We start from the raw sequence: 20311 nt of genomic DNA on the forward strand, positions 1-20311 counted from the left end.
GCCATGTTTTGCATGCAGCGCTAACATTGCTGGCTTGTGATCATTAGGTCTTTGAGGCTCAGGTCTGCCTTTACATGTGTGAAGCCTTTACAAGTGTGAACACACCGAAGAAAAACTCCGCAAGGAACTCCTGAAAACCTACACATGGACTAATCTTTATTCCAGAAGACCTCACTTTCCTCCCAGTGTAACTTTAGTTCCCCCATCCTCCTTCTGCAGCTGGAAGATGTAGACGATTCCTTGAGCTGCATGAATGTGAAGCATGGCAAAAAGCTGATTGTAAAGCATGGCTTTGGGTGAAGAAGGTTAGTTTTACAGGTGGAAAAGTAGGGTCAATGTAGTTTCTCTGCCCTTTAAAAGATTAGACTACATCTACATACAATGTTTAGATACTTTTTCTGTTATTACTTTCAGAAGCTGAAGAAATAATGATAAATTTGGAAAGCCCTTGGCTGAATCATTTTCCATTTGAAACGGTAATGCTGTTCAAAATGAAACAATTTCATAAGTCATGTCTCTGTAGGGAAATGAACAACACTGAGCATCCTGTATTGTCATGCTTTGAAACAAATGCTTTTTGCATCATGAAATCAGCTTTCTGTAATAGTAAGAAGTCAAAATCCAAATGGCGTATTTCGGTTACATTGAAGAAAAAAATCCCCCTGGAGATCTTCTAGCTAGTTAGCCATGCAGATCCACAGGCACTGCAGTTAAAGATCTGTTTGAGACAACCTGCTTTTACTGGATGGATGACCTCAGCACAGTTTGGATATCCGGACTTTTTTTTCCACTTCAAAGGTTTTTTTTTAGCTTATGATTCAAACTGCTGACAAGACATGACCAAGTGCAGGTAGCAAATGACGTTAACCTCCAACATTAGCAATAGATTTTTGCATGCTTGCCCCCCTTAAGCCCACAGCTTCACACACAACAGTTACTGCTCAGCCAGAAGAGCTGGCAGCTACAGTTAGTTATGGTTTGAGCACTGGGTCACTCGGAGATACTTGGCCTTGTCACCCCAGCTCTTCAAAGCCTGAAAGGTGAGCTCAGCCCCCACACCCAAAGATGGATTAAAGTGCCTCAATGGCAATGGAGGAGAGGAAGGAAGGTGATATCACAGACTAACCACTGCAACTCTTCCCAGCACAAAAAACAGCCTCACAAGTTGATCTAAGCCACCAAAACTCATTCAGTGCTGGCTTGCAGGGCCCCAGAAAGTGTTGGTGGCAAGGGGAGGGGGTGGCGCCCAGGAGAATTCTCCCTCACGCCAGTAGATGGAGCCCAGTGTCCCCGAAGAGCTCGGCATGGCTGGCAGGCCACCGCGGTGTGAGGCCTCAGCCATAGCGAGGAGCTGCCGTGACCCTGTAATGCCACTCTTCAGGTTTTGTAGAGAAGCTCAGGTGTTATTTTGCACCACAACCTGTGGGTAGCTAAAATATCGGCAGCCAGAATGTCGTTTTTCAATTAAAGCTTTGAAAAACTAAGTCTGCTTAGTAGCGTCAGAATATCCTTCTGTATAGCTTATACGTATCAGGTCGTAAAGTCTTAAAGATTGGCCACATTGTAAAATACATATTAAAATCCTAATGACTACTCCAATATGACTTGTGAAGTGTTGTTGTAAATAATCCTCTGCCTACACTTGGGATCTGAAATGTTTTTTTTTTTTAGCATTTATGTCTGCACTGCTTTAAATAGTGAGTGATGTGTTTGTTTTAAACAAGATTACCACTCAGAAAAATATTGCTTTCTCCTACTGTTACTGGACACACACAAGTATGCACTCATACACGTTAACAGCACAGTTTTATGTCAGGCCTGCTATTAGTATCAACTACGCTGCTTCTTATAAAAGGCTTATGCTTTGTGTTTACACATCTAAAGTACTCTTGTGATTAAGAACATTACAAGGGTTCACGCTGAAGACTAAGTTAACCTTTGTATTTCCCTTTTTCAAGATCATTGAAAAAAAGGCAATTACATATAAAAATTGTCTTCAGAAAACATTTGGAATAGGCTAGAGGAAACAACCATCTTTCAAAACATGAATGAAATTAATTCCACCATTCCCTCAGGATTTAAGAATAAATACATGAGGAACAACCCTTGCTCCTTTGTTCTCTTCTGTGCCATGTTCAAAAATGTGTGTCTAAAATGCAAAAACCTTAAATCCTGCAAGATGCGTTTCTTCTGGAATAGTTCCCTCTTGTCCCACATCTCCCCGCTCCCCCTTTTTTTAAAAAATATAATATACCAAACTCAAGAGATTCATGTCAACAAATGGTAGTCACATTGAGTTTCTTATGTGCTTAGGTCATTAGCTAGCAGGACACTGTCAAGCAATTAGTTTTGAAATATCGTCTTTTTAAATTCTTAGTTTTGAAGTTGATGGAAGTTTGGCAGAAAAATCTGTTCCTTCATTAAACTAGTTTTTAATTTAACCTTCACGTAAGTATGTTACTCTCCAGAAAGAGTAGAGGATTTTCTGCATAGTTTGTTTATACAATCCTAAGTACTGAGGCAACAGATTTGTAAAACATATTTATAATTATTTTCTGATTCAGAATTCAAGAAAACTCAGCTTCAAATACATACATTTTGTTGAAATATCTGGAACGTGAAACGGCACAATTATGCAATATTTTTGTGTGTATACACACATACACACTTATGATCTGTAGCACCCTTACACTGAACTCTGTCTCTCACCTTGTTTGCTCCTCGCTCAGTGCACTTTTGAGCAGACAGGAGCAGGCACATCAGCATCACAAACTAAGACATCCTCAAAACTCCTACTTTTCCTCCAAGGCAGCTGTGCTATGCAGAAATCAAGAATAACATAATATATGCTGGGCAGGTGAGTCACAGTAGTAGTGTTTGTTTTCTGCAGAACACACCTAAATTGGGTCTTTTCTTTCATTTATGGGACTAATAAATGTTATGTAAAAGCATCATCAACTTTAAATGTAACCAGATATGGAATGCAAAAAGGTCTGCTTCAGGGAGGCATACTTGGAGAGCGTAGTCATATTCAGACTCAGTTTTCACCTGGTTGTTGCAACATGAAGTATGATAATATAAACCCAAAGGGTGAAATTCAGTGCCATCATGACTAGTCCAAAACGATACTATTCTGACAGCAGTTCCAAATAAGTCAAAGAGTTAGAGCTTAAATTGTACATAAACATTGACCAGGTTTTAGTCAGATTCTCCATATAAGGCTGAAATGTCACCCTCCATGAAAACAGAACCAAGGAAAAGCACATTTCTGAAATTGCTCCATTTATCATGTTAATTCCATGTCTTTCTGTTGCAGAGCCTACTACTGGGTTTTACATCAGTCTCGGTTTCAATAAGCTTAGGATCATGCAGATCTCTGTGGTGAGTTACAAAATTACCTACGAAAGGATGCCAGATGTGCATCAAGTATGAGTAACAAGCTCTTTGCAGAATTAACATCACAATTATTATCACTCAGATCTTCCATAGTCCGAAACATACTTCATATTATTAACAATAATTCTACAGGCCTAACAAAAGTCTGCTTTCCAATCAGTTCCTATAACCTGTAACTTTTGAAATTTAAATGCCAATTTTCAGAATTTACTCTGAATTCTTTTCTATTTCTATAGCACTGGGCACAACTATTCACTCCCTTTATTCCAGCCTCCATATCATCCAGCTGCAACTCATTTTGACTTCTCTGCTGACTCAACCACATGCCACAACTGGAAATAAAGGTCAAATTCAAGGCATGCTATATGCATCTTGAGTTGGAGGTACACAGTCCAGAAACATGTGTGGTCTGCCTTATGCATCCTATATAACTAGTCAGAAAGAGGAATGCTACATATGTCAGTGTAGACTTTGGCTTAAAGACAGTTTTATTTTGCTTTTTGATGTAAGTTAGTAAAGACAGCAAGGGCATTGTGTTCAGGAGAATCTCTGAGTAAAGAAACTAAACTTTGATAGAAATGTAGTAGATAGAAATTCTGCATTGACTTTCTGGCTGGCAAAGCAAATGATACCGGAGAATTACTGCTTCATTGCCTAAGAGTCTACTAATACATGCAGCTGTAATTAACAAGCACATCCTGAAATACCTAACAATAATGATGATGGAGACATAACATGCATTTAGAGTGTGTGCAAAGTATTATTTCAGCTAGGAACATTACTAATGAGTTCCTTGGGAGCCAGCAATTCAACCTGATTTCACAGACAAGTAACACTAGATCCTAGAAACATTTGATCTACTGGATATTGCTGGCGTTGTTTACTGTTGCCTTCTCTGAACACAGACTTCTGTAATGTACCCTTCCTTAGGGCACAAATAGCTCTCTCTCTTACTCAGGAGTAGATTGTTATTCTAACTAAAACGTAAGTGTATCTCTCACTATTTCAGCAGTTATCAAAGACTCTGCATATCCTTTAAAAGTTCCCTAAGGTATGATCTGAAACTATCACCCTCCCCCAAAGATTTATACTTCAAAACAATTAGAATATTAGTAAACAACTGTCTTTTAATCAACATGGTAAGTATGAAAAGCTCATTGAAATTTTAAAGGACTACTCTTCATGTAGAAGCTAGGAATTAAGGACAGTCAGGCAGGTTTTCTTCCTGCAGGACAACTGAAATTTGTTGAATATTGCCTATATGTACGAACTTCTCTATAGAACTCAGTGCAACACAATTTCAACCTCTTGAAAAGGGGAAGAGAAGGGGCAAGCATAATTCATAGGGAATCTTATTGGGAAGGCAGGAAAAGGAGAAATGGGATACCCCAATGACTGTTTTGCACTTCTGAAAACGTGGTAGGCAAGACCAGAATAGTCTCTTGGAATGTGTTTTGGGAAGTAAAATGATCATTGTGAAATGCATAATCCAGCTATAAGCAGAAATCAGAGCTCGGTGCCCTCCTTAACACTTATTTTGGAGGCCACCTTCAAGGTGCTTTCAGTTTTTTTGAATATACTGTTATTGCCTATTTTGCATGATTGCATCCAGAAAAACCTCTCAAGCTCTTCAGCATAGCATGTGGCTGGCGCACACAGAGGTGCTCAGTGGCCTTCCATGTCCTTTGGCAGGGGAAAGCATTCAGCTTGCCTCACCACAGATGGTTGCATGGACAGAGCTGACACGTCAGCATATGGCAGCAGTAACAGGAGCAAGGGGTCAGCAGTATCTTTAGACCATTCTTGCCAATAAACAACATACTTCAGATAAACACAAGAAAGCCAAACAAGGCAGTTATAAAGAAGGGGATTACAGTTGTACATACCAAAAGAAACTTCACTGATGAAGAGAGAGGAGGGCCACAAGGATGATCAGGGTGACCAAGGACAGGCTGAGGGATTTGGGGTTGCTCAACCTGGAGAAGAGAAGGCCCCAGGGAGACCTTAAAGTGGCTTTCCAGTACCTAAAAGGGGTCTACAGGAAAGCTAGGGAGGGACCCTTTGTCAGGGAGCACAGTGATAGGACAAGGAAGTATGGCTCTAGACTGAAAGAGAGCAGATATAGATTAGATATTAGAGAGCAATTCTTCACTCAGAGGGTGGTGAGGCGCTGGAACAGGTTGCCTGGGGAAGCCATGGATGCCTCATCCCTAGAAGTGTTCAAGGCCAGGCTGGATGGGGCTTTGAGCAGCATGGGCTGGTTGGAGGTGTCCCTGCCTGTGGCAGGGGGGTTGGAAATGGATGGTCTTTAAGGTTCCTTCCAAACCAAGCCATGCGGCAATTCTATGATTTTCTCCTCATGAAAGCAAAATTCTCTTTTGCCTCTACCTCCCCTGCATTCACAGTGTCTCAGCACTTCTGGCTGGCATTTTTCTAAATAAATGAGTATTTTTCTAAAACCAGGCATGAGGCTTGTGAACCCCAGGGGTAATGTTAGGGCAAAAAATGGATCTGATTAAATATCATTTCTCAACAGGCCTGGCAAAACACAGATGACAGAATCAGGGTACTTACTGAGAAAGATAGAACATTTGGGGATAGACTCTGCAGTAACTGGTGCTGTTTATTAACCCTGCCTATAATTACACAAGTCAATAAGAAACAAATTAGCTGTGCCTAGGCAGTGTCCCACTGACATAAGGGAGCACACACAGCCAGCTGAAACAAGTCCTTTCTCTTTGACAAGCATTCAGTAATGGGTTTGCTACACCTGAAGCAAAGCTTTATTTCAACACTTATTTCAAAAAAGCAGCAACTAGGACAACATGCCCCAGTGATCTGTGTAATTGAGTTCATGATACATGTATATCACAATGTTTACTAAGGAAAGCAGCAGATGGTAGTTACTGTTGTTTTGGGTTTTGTGTGTTTTTTTGTTGTTGTTGTTTTGTTGTTTTTTTTTTTTTTTTGAACAAGGCCATGTATGTATATCATGATTATACTCAGGGTATTCCTGTTGAAAACATCACTTTAATTCAGTAGAGGATATTAAAGTTTGTTTACAAAACATACACTCCATGCAAAGAGCAGCAGATGGAGTTAACAAGCTCACCTGCTGTTTTACTTATAAACATTCTTGTAAGAGGCTGTGTGTTTTAAATGCATATGAAACATGATTAGTAATCGTTTCCTGGGGAGGGGACGTAAACACTCTGAGGAAGGTGGCATAGCTCTGGGAGAGGGTAAAACTCCAAGGCAGAAATAAAGGCAGCCCTATCACACAAGCTTATTTCCAGCTTCATAAAATAACAGACACTGGAAGCAGATCTCAGGTGCCCCCAAAAGAAATTCTGAGTGTGTGTTTGGACATTCAAAAGAACAGATTCCTTGCAGGGAATTAACAGTCTCCAGCTTGAAATTACACTGGGCTGAAACTACACAATTTACCACATGCTTGTTCTGTCTCTTCAGGATACAGCAACGTCTGAAGGACATTCCTTAGGAGGTCCAACATTCCTAAGGACATTCCTTAGGAGGTCCAATGAGAAATGCAAAAGCCACCCTTCTAGGAGCTAAGTGTAGCCTTAAGCAAATTTTCTAGGATTTAACACTATTGTCCTGGTGACCATAAGTTTCATCAGCTGCTTTCAGTGACTGTATTTCTACATACATGCAAGAATGGCACAAGTTCACAGTAATGATTTGTAACACTGGTCAAAGTGATATAGACAAGCAGTGGGGAAAAACATATTAAACAATACCAGTTTAAGAAATATTTGAAGATAGTGGTAAAGTTAATTAGCATCACCCTTTAGGTGGCAAAAAGTTCAGAGAGTGTGTTTTCTATCTTGAATACTTGGGATACAGTTCCCATTCCGGTCTGGGCTATATGTTCAACACAGATCAGAATTTCCTGCCCTGAAATTACGGAAAATAATTCAGAAGGATAACATTCTCTGCTTCATGTTTTCTATTTGTCTTTAAGAAACACAGATTTAACACACTAGCATGATACTTCATTTATGAAGAACATCCTAGTCTGATGCAACACCTGCTATGGACAGGCAAAAAGGAGTGTTTCCTTTCCATTAAGCACTGGCAATAGCAACAGCCTGCTTGCTTTGCAATGGAACAGTGCTGCCTGCAACATGTTTTTCTCAGTTAAAAGTATTTGGAGCTTGGCCTTTAGAGTGTGTTTGTGTACACGTAATGGTCCCAAACATTGGAGCTGAATTAATACAAGCTTTTGTGAAGGCTCAATATGCTGCCTTTGTTCCTTTCCGAATTCACCAAATACTAACTTTACATAAATAAATGTATAAATAAACCTTAACATCCTGGCATAAGAACTGGGGCCTAGAATGACAATATAACCACCCCATAGAGTCAGGCTTTCTAGTGTGCAAGTGCGTGTACCTTCATAATTATGTAATTGATTACTTTAAGCCAGGAAGACTTGTAACAGTGTGTACTTCAGGGCAGATTCCAGTTAGCTGCTTAGGGCATTCTCCACAGAAGGGAGAGAGAGCAATTGAAGTGTCCTTGGGCAGTAAAGAGATGTGAACGTCAATAAATAGATGTGATCTTCCCTTTGGAAAATGAGCGAATAAGAAGCAGCCACCACTGTTTTATGAAGAGCTCTGACATCATACAGATGCTTGTATCACAACCCACAGGTGAGAAATCAAAAAGAGGTGGAGGAATTTGTGACTCCTGAAAACAGCACATTGCTGAGGCTGAGAGTTAGATTTTCATGTCCCCTACAACAGCAGAAAGGTTTTAAGGATCTGCATTTAGACAGAAATATCTGAAGCATGCATTAGGTTCCTGAATCTTTTTGGAAGAGTCCTCTGTCCATCACCTTATTCATACCAATTTCCCCAGGGTAGCAGATGCTTGCTAAGTCAGGGTCTGAATGAAATCCGAAACATTATGATTTCCTTAATTTGATTTTTACAGAACAAAGACGGAGAACATCTGTACCACTTTAATAAAAGTTTGTTTTATTTTAATAAGAAGCAGCTCTACATTCAGCAGCACTCTGTGCTCCATTCAATGAACTTCTATTTTTCAGACATTTAATTGCTTGAAAGAAAAAGGAAAAAAAAAAAAGAAAGCTTTACTCTGATGGAGTAAACCCAGTCAAAGGCTGTGCTGTGCTCACTGGGATTGCTTGTAAGCAGCTAGAGGATACAAGCATACAACAGGAGCAGTGTCTTTGCTAGCAGAATTTTAAACCCAGACAGGCAAAACACTGCATGCTGGGCTACTCTATGATACTAGAACAAGATACAAGGACTTTTAATATTGTTTTTAGGGGAAAAAAGTAACAGTGGGAGTTGACAGAGAACAGACTGGCTGCCCAAGCACTTCAGAAGCAAAGAAGAAAACCAGAAACGGGAAAAACATCCAGCCTACCTCCAGCATAGCTAATTTCAGCTTTCATCAGAAACCAAGCATTTAGGTTCTTGCTGTCTATACACCAGGTTATTGCTGCTTCATGCTAAGCTTCAGTGGCTTACCATGGCAGGAGGAGCAGGGAGTGAGGACAAAGGTGCCACCCTCACTGCAGACCTTGCTGTTTGGCGAGCATGGGGGTCTGCATGTGTTTACTCACCTGGCTTTTATTCCAAGACTGGCCACTGTCCATTCCTGGCAGGCACTGCCTTGGCGTTTTCCGCTGGAGGACTTGGGGGAAGAGGTGATGGGTGGCAGTGAGGCTTAGGAACTTGAAAATAACCAAAAAAAGAAAAAGGGAAAAAGGCTCACTCCATCTGAGTTCATATAACATATTTCTCAATTTATATAAATAGAAATAATAAAATCCAAGTACTTACAAGTGTAGTGCAATCAATTCACTGCTACAAAAATCGATTATTTTAGACATCACCGTATAACAATAGCCAACGACATCAGTTCTGTTTTTCCTCAGCTCCAGAAAAAGCTGTGGGCTATGAGGGATATGCGTTGGTTTTGAGTTTAAGTTGAGTATCAAGGACTGTTGGGAATAAAACTGATACTAAGCCTGACTCATTCATCTGGGGAATAAAATTACTGCAGGGGAAGGCAGAAAAGAAAGAAGATGCAGCTTCTCTCTACCACCGTGCTTGATACACATCCATCTAGACTTTTTCTGCATTGCCAAATGGGGAGAGAGACACTGCACCTTCCTCTGGAGGAGACAATTCCTGTTTTCTCCCAGCTGACCTTTAAGAGGGCCCGGAGTGACTAAACAAGGATGAAGGAATCCATGCTCTGGGGCTAAACAGAGGGTACAGCTTTCCAGAGTACCCCAAGAGCCACAGGCTGCGAACACTACACCGACAGTAGCATTAGCTGCAAACATCCCATGTCAGCTTTTAATCTCTTCCTCTGCTCCTCTCTCACAGAGAGGAACGACTTGTGACCTTTGGGAAACTATTTTCTGCCATGTTCCTGAGCTTTGAGAGATTTGGATTGTCTTCTTTATCGACAGTTGCAGTAACTAGGAATGGGGACCAAGAAAAAATTCTGAAGTCTTAAAGTAACCAGATTGCAGGAGGTGTAGCTCTAATTTGTATTTTAATAAATAAATAAATAAATAAAAAACCTAGTCATTACATTGCATAGTTTGTAATGAAATTTTGATAGCATATAGTGCAAATCTGTTTCATTAGTAAGGTGACAACAACAAGAAGTCATCTTATTGAATCACTAATCTCCAAGTGACAGCTACGTGTTTTCATGGAAGACTACAGTCTGAGTACCAGTTAAGGTCAGAGTGTGTCCACATACAAGGTTTCGAACCATGTCATTAGAAAGCATGAGCAGGACATAACTGGTTTTGTTTCCAGCAAAAGGTTTTGCTGTTACCAGCAAAAGGTTTCAAAATAACACATTTTTATCAGGACATAGGATAAGAATATTCATACAATAGGAGCTGTTGGAGAAAAGAAAAGTTGCTAAGGGAAAGAGTTTTCACAGTTTACAGGTTGTTTTATCAAGGAAGTAACCATGAACGAAGTGATCTGTGTGCTTCCATTGCAGTTACCTTTCACGTGAAGTGCTTAGCTCAGGTCTTGTATGTCAAATAGTGTCTGTAGTGGGAGCGCTTCCATATGCACACCAGATGACACCTCATCTTTGTTCTTGGCTGTTATCAAGCCTCTGACCTGCCACAAGTCCCTCAGGGAAGCGGAGATGCCACCTCAACACACTTTGCCAATTGAGTCAATATCATTTTATACCCTTTTTAAGTGGAGAAAAGGGAGGCTGCCTGAAGAAGTTCAGCCTGCCAGCCAGAAGCACAACCAAGAGCAGAACAAGGGCCTCATTAGCCCCAGACAGTCACCTTCCAGTTTAAGTATGCAGATACTCTGTTTGGTTGGGGCAGGGAAGGGCATCATTCCAAATTAAAATCTGTGCTATGAATTTATTTCTTTTAAAATCTAATTTTTTTCCCCCCTTATCAAGTATGCTTATGTAAGTTCATAAGAGAATGTTTGTTTAGACAAAAACACCCTGCCATAATTACCCCTTATGCCCATCACACAACAGTTAATGTTTAAATGGTCCCACCACCCCTGTTATTGGGATTATGAGGACATAATTTCAACCACAAGCAAGTTTACACAGTCATACTGCTGAGCCCCATAACAGAATTGGCACAGGACCTTAGGGAGACAGGAGGAGACACTGGGAGAGTCCCTTCATTCCCTAGTAAAAGGCGTTGTTGTGAGCTTACAGGGTGATGGGAGTACAACAGCATGCAACAGGGCTGTGGGGAAGAAGGCAGGAGCAGGGACAGGACAAATTACCACAACCTCAGCTGCAGAAAATAAAATATCCCAGGCGGTGCATCATGACCAGTCAGCAGCTTCTCTGGGGCAGTGTCCTCTAAGATGCATGTCACTGAGGAAGAGGGATAAAAGTGTGACCAGGCAAAATGCTAGAGAGGTGAAGGTCCCACAAATTTACTTGGTACTGTAACAGGTGCTACTTCAGGTAATTTTCACCACATTATCCCAAGAGTTATCTGTTTTAGTTTACTGTTTCCATCCGTTCCAGCACAGACTCATGCCACAGAAAACAAGTTGCCTGTCAAGCACTGGTTATACAAGTGGAAGAGGTCCACTGTCCTGCTCTAGCAGAAGTCCTGGGTTGGCCACAAGTCTTATAATGGTTTTAATGTGACTTTCCTGAGAAGCAGTATCAGGCAATACAACAGCTAGCTCAGCGTTAGGTACATTATGTAGTTCCTTCCACTATAAGAATAGAAACAGTTTTTCTTGGAATGAAAAACAAGGTCCATGAGCCCCTCTCAATTAAGCACCATCAAAAGGAGCAAAATAAACTTGTTTTCCTAAGCCTTGGTGATGTAGCTGCATCACAGCTAGTTTACATTGTAAAAACCTGTCTTTCACAACACAAAGTCCACGCTCCTCACAAGCAAGGGAGGAGAGCAGAAGTCTTATGGACTCCATAAATTTTGTGTACCCAGAACTACCTAAGCATTGTCAGAAAAAATAACAAGCAAAATCCTTCTCATCACAACCCAGCTGCAAGGGGTTAGTATGTTTGTTTGGCATCCAAATGAGTGGTCTTTTATATTCTGTTTGTTGCACGAAGTAGGAGACACACTGGTTTTACACAGTGACAGACACATTTCTCCAGTGATGAAGACTGGCTGTCCTGCCACGAAAAGTTGTTAGCATCAGGAAAGAGACAACACTTCCTCCTCCAGAAGAGGGGTGCTATCCTAGCAACAAAATTCTGATACTCTTCCCTATGACCATTATCACATGATTCAGTAGTCTCAGCACCACTTGTCTAATTTCTGTCCTTACAGATATTAATTATAATCTATCAGAGATTAGACTAATTATAAACTGTAGCACACCAATGCAAGCAGATTCAATAGTTGGATCTTAGCCAATTTAGAGTTCAAGGACTTCACCTTCAACCACTGCTTTTATTGATAGTTACAAAAAGCTACATCCATCAGAAGCTGAAACTTTAACCTCCTACTATGAAAGTAAAATCCACAGCATGGGAACACTTGCATTAACAATCATCAAACATTGGGGTAAGTACATACCAAAAGAGTGCGAAACAGCCCAAGGAAGAGACACTCCTGCTTTTCTCTGATACTTTCTCTGCTCTCCAAGCCCTGTAAGAGGGAGTTCTCTTGGTCTACAGCCTCGCTTTCTCTCCACCTGGCTCCATTTTGGCTGGGGAAGGGCATGAACACAGCAGCCGGAGGCTCTGGACAGAACGAAGAGGTTAAACAAGGAGTGGTTGGACTTCTTACAGCTTGAAGCAATCCCTTGCTAGGGGCCTGAAACCAGGGCCTGTAAAACCAGGCCTCCTTTTGTAGGTCTTCCAGCCCAGAATATTTATTCTCTGTCTTTGTCACAGAGCGCACGAGGGAAATGATTTTGCTGCTGGATTAACAAGGAACCTTATTAAAGGTTCCTACTAAATTCCAAAACTTCTGCTGCAACTGGGACAAGTTTTTCCTTTAGGCCATCCTGTGGCCATGCAATTCATGACATCTGCGGGTAACAGGCAACACAGCTTCATTGCCTGTGCTGCTGCAAGTAAAGTTGTACCCTACTGCTGGCCCACAAAACCATGCCCCTCTCTTCAGTGCTTAGTGAGAGTTTTCTTTGCAAAACCACAGGCATAATTTTTACTTGGTGGTTTCAAAAAGGCACGCTACATATTCCCCTGAAAAAACACAGAGTTCCTTATTTACTTTCTCAAAAATACCTGTCAACCATTAAAAGCTGTTTTGCAACAACCCAAGGTAAGGAAGCAGCATTTCCCAGTCCTTGAGAGCTTCAAAGTACAGCTCAGCCCAACTCAACACCAAGCAAACTGAGTATCTTGCACTTGCTGGAGGGGCTAATGATGCATGTGTTCCTCACAGGCCTCCTCCTGCTGCTCTGCAAGATGGGAGCTGTCATAAACAAAGCACAGATGCAGCATGACAGAGCTTTGAGGTGTTCATGAGGTAGCCTCACATTGAAGGCTACCCCAGGAGAGCTGAGGTGGCTGCACAGCACATGAGGTATGGGCAGCAAGATATAGGGCTCCCAGGGCCCCCTTCCCAGCACCTTAAAAACCTGGGAGCAAACCACTGGATTCCAGCATTCAGTGCATCACCCAAGGACATTCCTGGGAGCATAACCTAGTGTATTTCTGTCATTTTGACAAGAAAATTGGATTGTTATTGTTTTTGTTTGTTTGTTTTGTTTTGTTTCTGAGCCTCACACCTCCTCCAAACTCCTATTTGCCCCTGTATCACTGAACTCCGGAGAGCAGCAAGTAACGCTGGGCTATAGAACTATCTCAGAGGTCTTGACTGTGAGAGTCCACAAAATGCCAATCCAAAACAAAGCCAGCTAACAAAAGAAAAGAAAAAAAGAAAAATCCCTGAGCACATTAAAGCAAGATAAAAAGAATAGCATTTGCCTGGCAAGCTTGTGTCAAGTTGTGTATGAAGTCAAAAGCAGAGAGCAAAGACTCACTGTAAACAAAGAGAATGATTCGTCTCCTGGGGATTTGTCTCAGGGGCAGAGTCAAAAGAGCTGATTTCCTTCCCTGTGTGGTGGTGAATCTGTTGAACGACCTAGAAATAGAATAACTTTATATGTTATCAGAAATATCTTCTCTTTCATCTGCCTGTGTAACATGGAAGGTGCTGATAAGAATCCCTTTGTGTGAAATCTGATTTGGTTGGTGCTTTTGTGCAAGTAACTCAAAAGGGACAACAGCAGGAGGAGGAAATCAAAATCTCATGCACTTGCTTAGACTTGACCTAATAACTGCTACAATTCCATGGACTGCACACCACAAGCATGTTCTCCTACTGTTTGTAGCTTTGTCTGTGAACAGCTGAAAGATGATCTATTTAAGCAAGTTCTTCTTTCAGAATGATTTCCCTAAAAAATTTATAACAGGAATCCCTGAGCTGTGTATCCTTTGCAGCCATGTTACTAGGAATAGTCTGTATTCAAAATGCTAGCCAGACTGGTTAAGTTTGAATGGCCTGAGTAATCACGTGAAATTATATGAATAACTTCTATTTTTTTCAGTCTCAGCTGCACAGCAGAAACAAGTACTCATGAGCTTATAATTCATTATTTCTACACACTCTTTACACTATGTCTACAGAGATCTCTGCCATTACCAGGGAAAGGAGCAGTAGTGGCAGCAGAGTATGCAGCAGGTATAGAAGGGGTTAATAACTCCAGTATATGAAATGCATCTGAATCTTAAGTCTCTTTCCATGCGGAGAAGAAAAACTGTATCTGTTTAATTGATAAATCTCATCTGAGCAACATATAATAACCAGTGGTATCAGCATTTGGTGGCATTTCATTACATGCTCAAATGCAAATCCATGCTAACAGGACATTATTTAGTTTACCAAGCTGAGGACTCTAGGACTGAGAAATGCTGAAAGCAAGATTACTTTATAGTTTGAGGGCACTCCTTTCATGCATGAAAACATAAATGCACATTCATGAGTTCTCCGAGGTTTATCAGACGTATTTCATATGTTGCATCTGTCCTCCAACACACAAGGGCAGCAGTGGGAACAGCACTTCAGCTTCTGCTGGGAAAGCAATAAAGTTAATCTGAGCGGAGATAAAGCTAACACATAAAAGAAATATTTTTTCATTATTATTTATTTCATGAAAATGTTCATGTGTGTTGTGACAAAATGCATTATCACATATTTTCTGGCATATGGTGACAACACATGTTCATGTGTGTTCAGGCATGTTGTGAAAAAACATGTTTTCAGGCGTGTTGTGAGAAAACGTGAATAGACGTGTTTTCAGGCATTTGGTTACAACACCTGTTTATGATTTCAGGGCTTTGATGACAACGCACGTGTTCACGTGTGTTGCAACAAGATGCATTTTCACATGTTTTCAGGTGTTTGGAGAAAACGCGCCAGGCGTGGACACCTCTGAACACCTGTGTTGTGACAATACACAATTTCATGTTTTCAGGGGGTTGGCAACAACACACATGCTCACTCATGTTCACACGTTCAGCCTATGGAAGCAGCACGTGGTCACGCGTATGGAGGTGTGTGGCTGCAACATGCCTGTTCACTTCTGAAGTGGCAACACATGCTCACGCATGTCCAGGCATGTGGTGGCAACACGTGTTCACACATGTGGAACCATTCAGTGGCAAGACATGTTTACATGTGTTGAATTGTGTATTGGGAACACTCATGTTCTCATGTGTTCTGCTGTGTGACAGCCACATGCCTGTTCATGGATGCGTCAGCAACACATGATTCTGCCTGTGGCAGTAACACAAGCATTCATGTCTGTGGAAGCCTGTTGCAGTAACGTGTGTTCAAACATGTGGTGGCTACACCCATGTTCATGTGTGTGGCAGCTACCCCCATGCTGACGCCTGTTCAGGCATGTGGCAGCTACATGCATGTTCAAGTGTGTGGTGGCTACACGTGTTCAGGCACGAGGCCTGAACACGTTCAGGCATCCAGGAGCAATAGCCTTGTCCACACATGTGGTGGTAAGAGACGTTTTCCATGTATGGTTGAAATGTGTGTGGTTCAGGCACATGGCAGCGACTCCCGTGTGGCATTCATTTATGTACCCTGAGACATTTTTTCTCATATTCTGACCTGGTCCTCTGTCTGTCTCCACTCTGCATCACTGCTGCTCACTCCTTTTTGTTCAAATGCCTTTCAACTTCAGCTCCCACCTCACTCACCGGTGGTTCTGGCTGTTACATAGCCTTTTTGCTTAATTGCCATTCCAATTTCTCCTTCATTACTGAAACCTGCTTTGCAAAAAAACACATGGAAAAAATAATCTACTGCTCTGACACAAGACCAGTGATGTTTTATTCTCATATATTCATCAAGAAGAACATCCAGGTTAGTCCCATAAAGCCAGTGATTATATATGTCAGTAATAAAAGGATGGGACACTCAAGAAGTCATCAGTTCACTGCTTCAAGATACCCAGAAGTATTATCACAAATATTATCACTGCTCCGGTTTTCTGAGTCTGACAGGTATTTCTAAGTCTGAGGAAAATGAATACCAGTGAAGTAATGCCATAAGCCAACTCTCAATACTCTGCATCCAACTCCTCTTTAAAAAAATAAAATAATCAGAATTCATTAATTCATTCCCCTTCATTTTTCCCCCACTATTGTTGGCAGTGTTGGGAAAACGGCCATTTAAAAAACACAAAATCATGAAAAACTTTTAGGTTGCAGCAACAAATCAAAGTCACAGCCACTGTATATTAAAACAAATCATAGCACCAGAATGCTAGGCAAACGATTTCCAGTTCAGTGGGCAACTCTGTGATTGTAATGAGGTCCGAAATGAAAAGCTTTAATTGTGCACCTCTTCTGGGTATTCCCTGGCGTTGACAAGTTTCCGAGCATCTTTGGAAGCTGCTACATCGCTGGTTGCACAGTGGACACCCCAATTCAAGTCCCCAGGACACCCCTTACAGACAGCCTGGGATGACAGCTCATCTCCCTCTCTAGGAGGCTTGCAGTGTTCTGCAACAAACGTTCACTCCATGCCATTCATAGCTGAATCAATGCATGTTCTTAATCCCACCTTACTGATTTGTCAGCAGCTCCAACTGGTAACTGCTCTCCTCTCCAATGAGAAAGATGAACACAGACATTTTCCTGATCAGCTTTAATAGTTTGGAACTACCGGTTGAGTTTTGCTTACTAAACTGCTATAAATAGCTGCAAACTTCCAAAAAGCAAAAGCACTATTAAACTTGTAGCAAAAAGATTTCAACCTCTTAATTCAACCCTGCTGATAACAAGTCCACACTTTCTTACTGAACCCCTCATCTCTTTTCATTCGTTACCAAGTCTGCCAAATCAGCCCTTCTGTTCCTATTTCCTCCTGTTCCTCTCCTTGTGGTTACTTGAGGCAGAAACTCTCATAGGATGTCGTGTCTTCTCAGACATTGCACAGAGAAGAACCAAGAGCTGCCAGATCTCTCTTCTTTTTCAGGATGTTCAGATGGAGCACTTCATGTAGAAGAATTGAAGTTTCCCACTCGGTAGAGTGGGAAAAAATATAGCCTGTCCAGGGCAAGTTATGTTAGTTACTGCCTCATTATCCATACCTGTCACCTCCAAGAAAATAATGCACCTTCTTGTAACTTTCTCTAAATATCCCCTGCTTGTAACTCCGGTTCATCTAGCTCAGCAGTTCTGACAAATAAGCGAATTGCCAGCCATAACCATCACCCAATTAAACTGCCATGCAAACTGGGAGGGATTAATTACTTCAGGACTTTGAAGACCTCCAAGACAACATAGGAAGAAAGATGGTAAGTAGGATTTTCTAGGAATACTTATTCCTCAGCAGACAAAAAGGCATCCAACAAATCAACAGAAATACCATAATTAAAAACAAAGTCTACTGAAATACTTGTCTCGAGAATACATACAAGCCTGTGACACTCATTATCTTCTGTCATCATTCAGGCCCTGAGCTTACCAACAAACTAAGACCTAGCAGTTAAACATCGGACAGGATACTTCACTTGGAAGGGAGCTACGAAGATCAAGTCCTCCCACTGCATGCAACATCCATGCTTGTTTAAGATGAAATATGAATTTTAGATGTTCCCCAGAATATTCCTTATTTTCATTTGGAAACATCAGATGCCAAACAACACCATCATAGACAGGGACACTGGAACTGATTGCAAACAAAACATCCAACACCTCGTGCTGTTGCCATTAATACTGCATGTACAATACGCTTTAAAATGCAGTTTTGTATGCATAAATAGCCACCAACAGGTGACACACAGAAAAGGAGACTGTAAGAATATAATAAGAATTATGATAATCATCATAATTTATAGAAATCTACTTATAGAATTATAATTGTTATATAATAAGAATTACAATTATAAATTATAAGATTTTATAATAACCTTCCCAAGCCTCAGTCAAAATATGAGGTTATCTGGCTTACTGTACATTCCTTCTTTGTTGTGCAGTCCTAACAGCCAACATCACTATTACCTTGCATCAACAGCAAGCAGAATGACTTGCTTTACAAAGATAAAAAGAAACGACCACCGCAACATCTTGACATTTCCTTTTCAATTCCCAATTTCATTAATTTAAAGTGCAGGAAACAACTTTTATGTTATCCTACTGAGAAAAGTGACTAAACAGTTCCTCTTTACACCTAAGGATGTTTTAAAATAACTTGCCTAGCTTTGACATTTATCAACTGCCAACAACTATCCTCAGATTAAGAATTCAAAAGCAAGTAAATCATCTTTATCCAACCCACATTACTCCCTGTAACTACTGTAACTAACCTGACCTTTAGGAACAAATTTGCTCAAAAAAAAAAAAAAAGTGAGATACATGCAAATACAGCTGAGCCTGATCATTTTCAGGCCTCAAACTTAGAAGTGCTATGTGCAAACACTGCCAAGTACACAGCATTGTCAAATCTAAGGAGTAAAAATAAATATTTCACGAACACACTGCCTTTGCAAGGTGTTCCTATGCTTTCCTCCAGAGATTACAGAAATAGGAAAAAAAAAATACCATAAACGCCATGCACTAAGTCCAGAGGTCTTAAGGACAACTGTCTTAGGAGACAAGACAGCAACTCTGGGACTCTGCGCAGCAGGAAGGGTGGCTCTTGCCCTGCTGCCAGACCTGAGCTCGGCACTACAGATCAACACCGCCACCAGATGACGGGAGTGCAGACCAGCGACAGTTACATACAGCAGCAAATGTTAAAAAAAAAAAAGTAAAAGCACTAAGACGAATGCGATCGTCCCTGGTAATAAAGCTACATTGTCTATCGTTATCGGCTGACCAACAGCAGAAAAATTGACAAATATTACTCTCCCACGTGTCCACCGTAAATACTGTTTTCCTGTATGTCAGCCAAAAGCGCACCAGGAAAAAAAGCCAAACATGAGTCATCATCGGGTAGCTATAAAAATACCGTGTAACTTCTCGTCTATGACAAAGTCACCTAAAGGCGATAGAAAAACTTTAAATTTACAACTGGAACCCGAAGAAGCAATTCAGTCATTAAGCAGAGAGAAATACCAACACAGTGAAACAGCACTCTTTAGGGCCTGCAGGAAATCCTGGGAATCCCAGGAAACGTTACACCAAGCAGAGAGCCCAGCACGGGAAGGGAATGGGAGGGGTAGCAAAAAAAGAATTACTAGCTATGTTATAGCTATGCTATTTCAGGCTAAGGGAACAGTTGGGGGGGTGTCCCCCAAGAGGGAATGTGCTGCCATGTTCAGGCAACGATAAAAGGAACAGAAAGCGAGAAGTGTTAGTCAAAGCCAGGCCAGATTCCCGACTCTCCGGGGGAGGAAGGGCTGGAGGCCGGGCCAGACGCCGGCCTGTCCGTGTGGCCAAGGAGCGCCCCGGCCCCTCCCCGCCCCGCACCTTGAAGTTGCTGGAGTTGACCCACGCCGCCAGCTCGTCGATCACTTTGTCGAGACGCTGCGGGTCCTGCTCCACGTCCGGGGACGCCGCGGGGTCGCGCAGGTACTCGAGCAGCTCCTGCCCGACCTGCAGCCTGCGGCCCACGTCCTTCTGCTGCACCTGCTGACAGAAATGATCCATTCCGGGCGGCTCCGGGCCGGCGGGACGGGTCGGGACGGGACGGGGCGGGACGGGACGGGACGGGACGGGACGGGACGGGGCTCCAGCTCCTCAGCGCCGCAGGGCCCGGCCCGACCTCCCCCGCGCCACGCCGCGGCGGGGCCGGCCCGCAGCTCGCATCCCCTCGGACCCCGGCAGCCCCCGGTCCCCTCCGCGGGGGAGCTCCGTGCCAACGGCCGTCCCCCCCTCCCCGCGGGCCGGGCTGGGCCGGGCCGAACCGAGCCCCGCAGAG

General features: G+C 42.1%; 1 protein-coding gene across 12 annotated transcripts in view; it reads right to left on the bottom strand.

The window, feature by feature from the left end:
• The window catches only part of LOC311432957 (uncharacterized protein), an 84555-nt gene extending 64244 nt beyond the window's left edge, over positions 1-20311 (bottom strand). For 2 of the 12 annotated variants that reach the window (XM_084511607.1, XM_084511608.1), the window contains exons 1-6: positions 19861-20311; positions 13908-14008; positions 12473-12639; positions 11199-11286; positions 9234-9347; positions 9014-9124 (exon numbers count right to left, since the gene is read on the bottom strand). In XM_084511607.1, coding sequence (XP_084367733.1) covers positions 9118-9124; positions 9234-9347; positions 11199-11286; positions 12473-12639; positions 13908-14008; positions 19861-20040 — 657 coding nt within the window. In that variant the 5' untranslated portion in view covers positions 20041-20311 and the 3' untranslated portion in view covers positions 9014-9117. Of the gene's footprint in view, positions 1-8376; positions 8482-9013; positions 11287-12472; positions 12640-13907; positions 14009-19860 lie in introns of those variants that run through there. The other 10 variants (XM_084511603.1, XM_084511614.1, XM_084511612.1 and 7 more) reach the window with 10 other exon arrangements.

This window comes from Aythya ferina, assembly GCF_964211825.1.
Source record: "Aythya ferina genome assembly, chromosome: 2".
Lineage (NCBI taxonomy): Eukaryota > Metazoa > Chordata > Aves > Anseriformes > Anatidae > Aythya > Aythya ferina.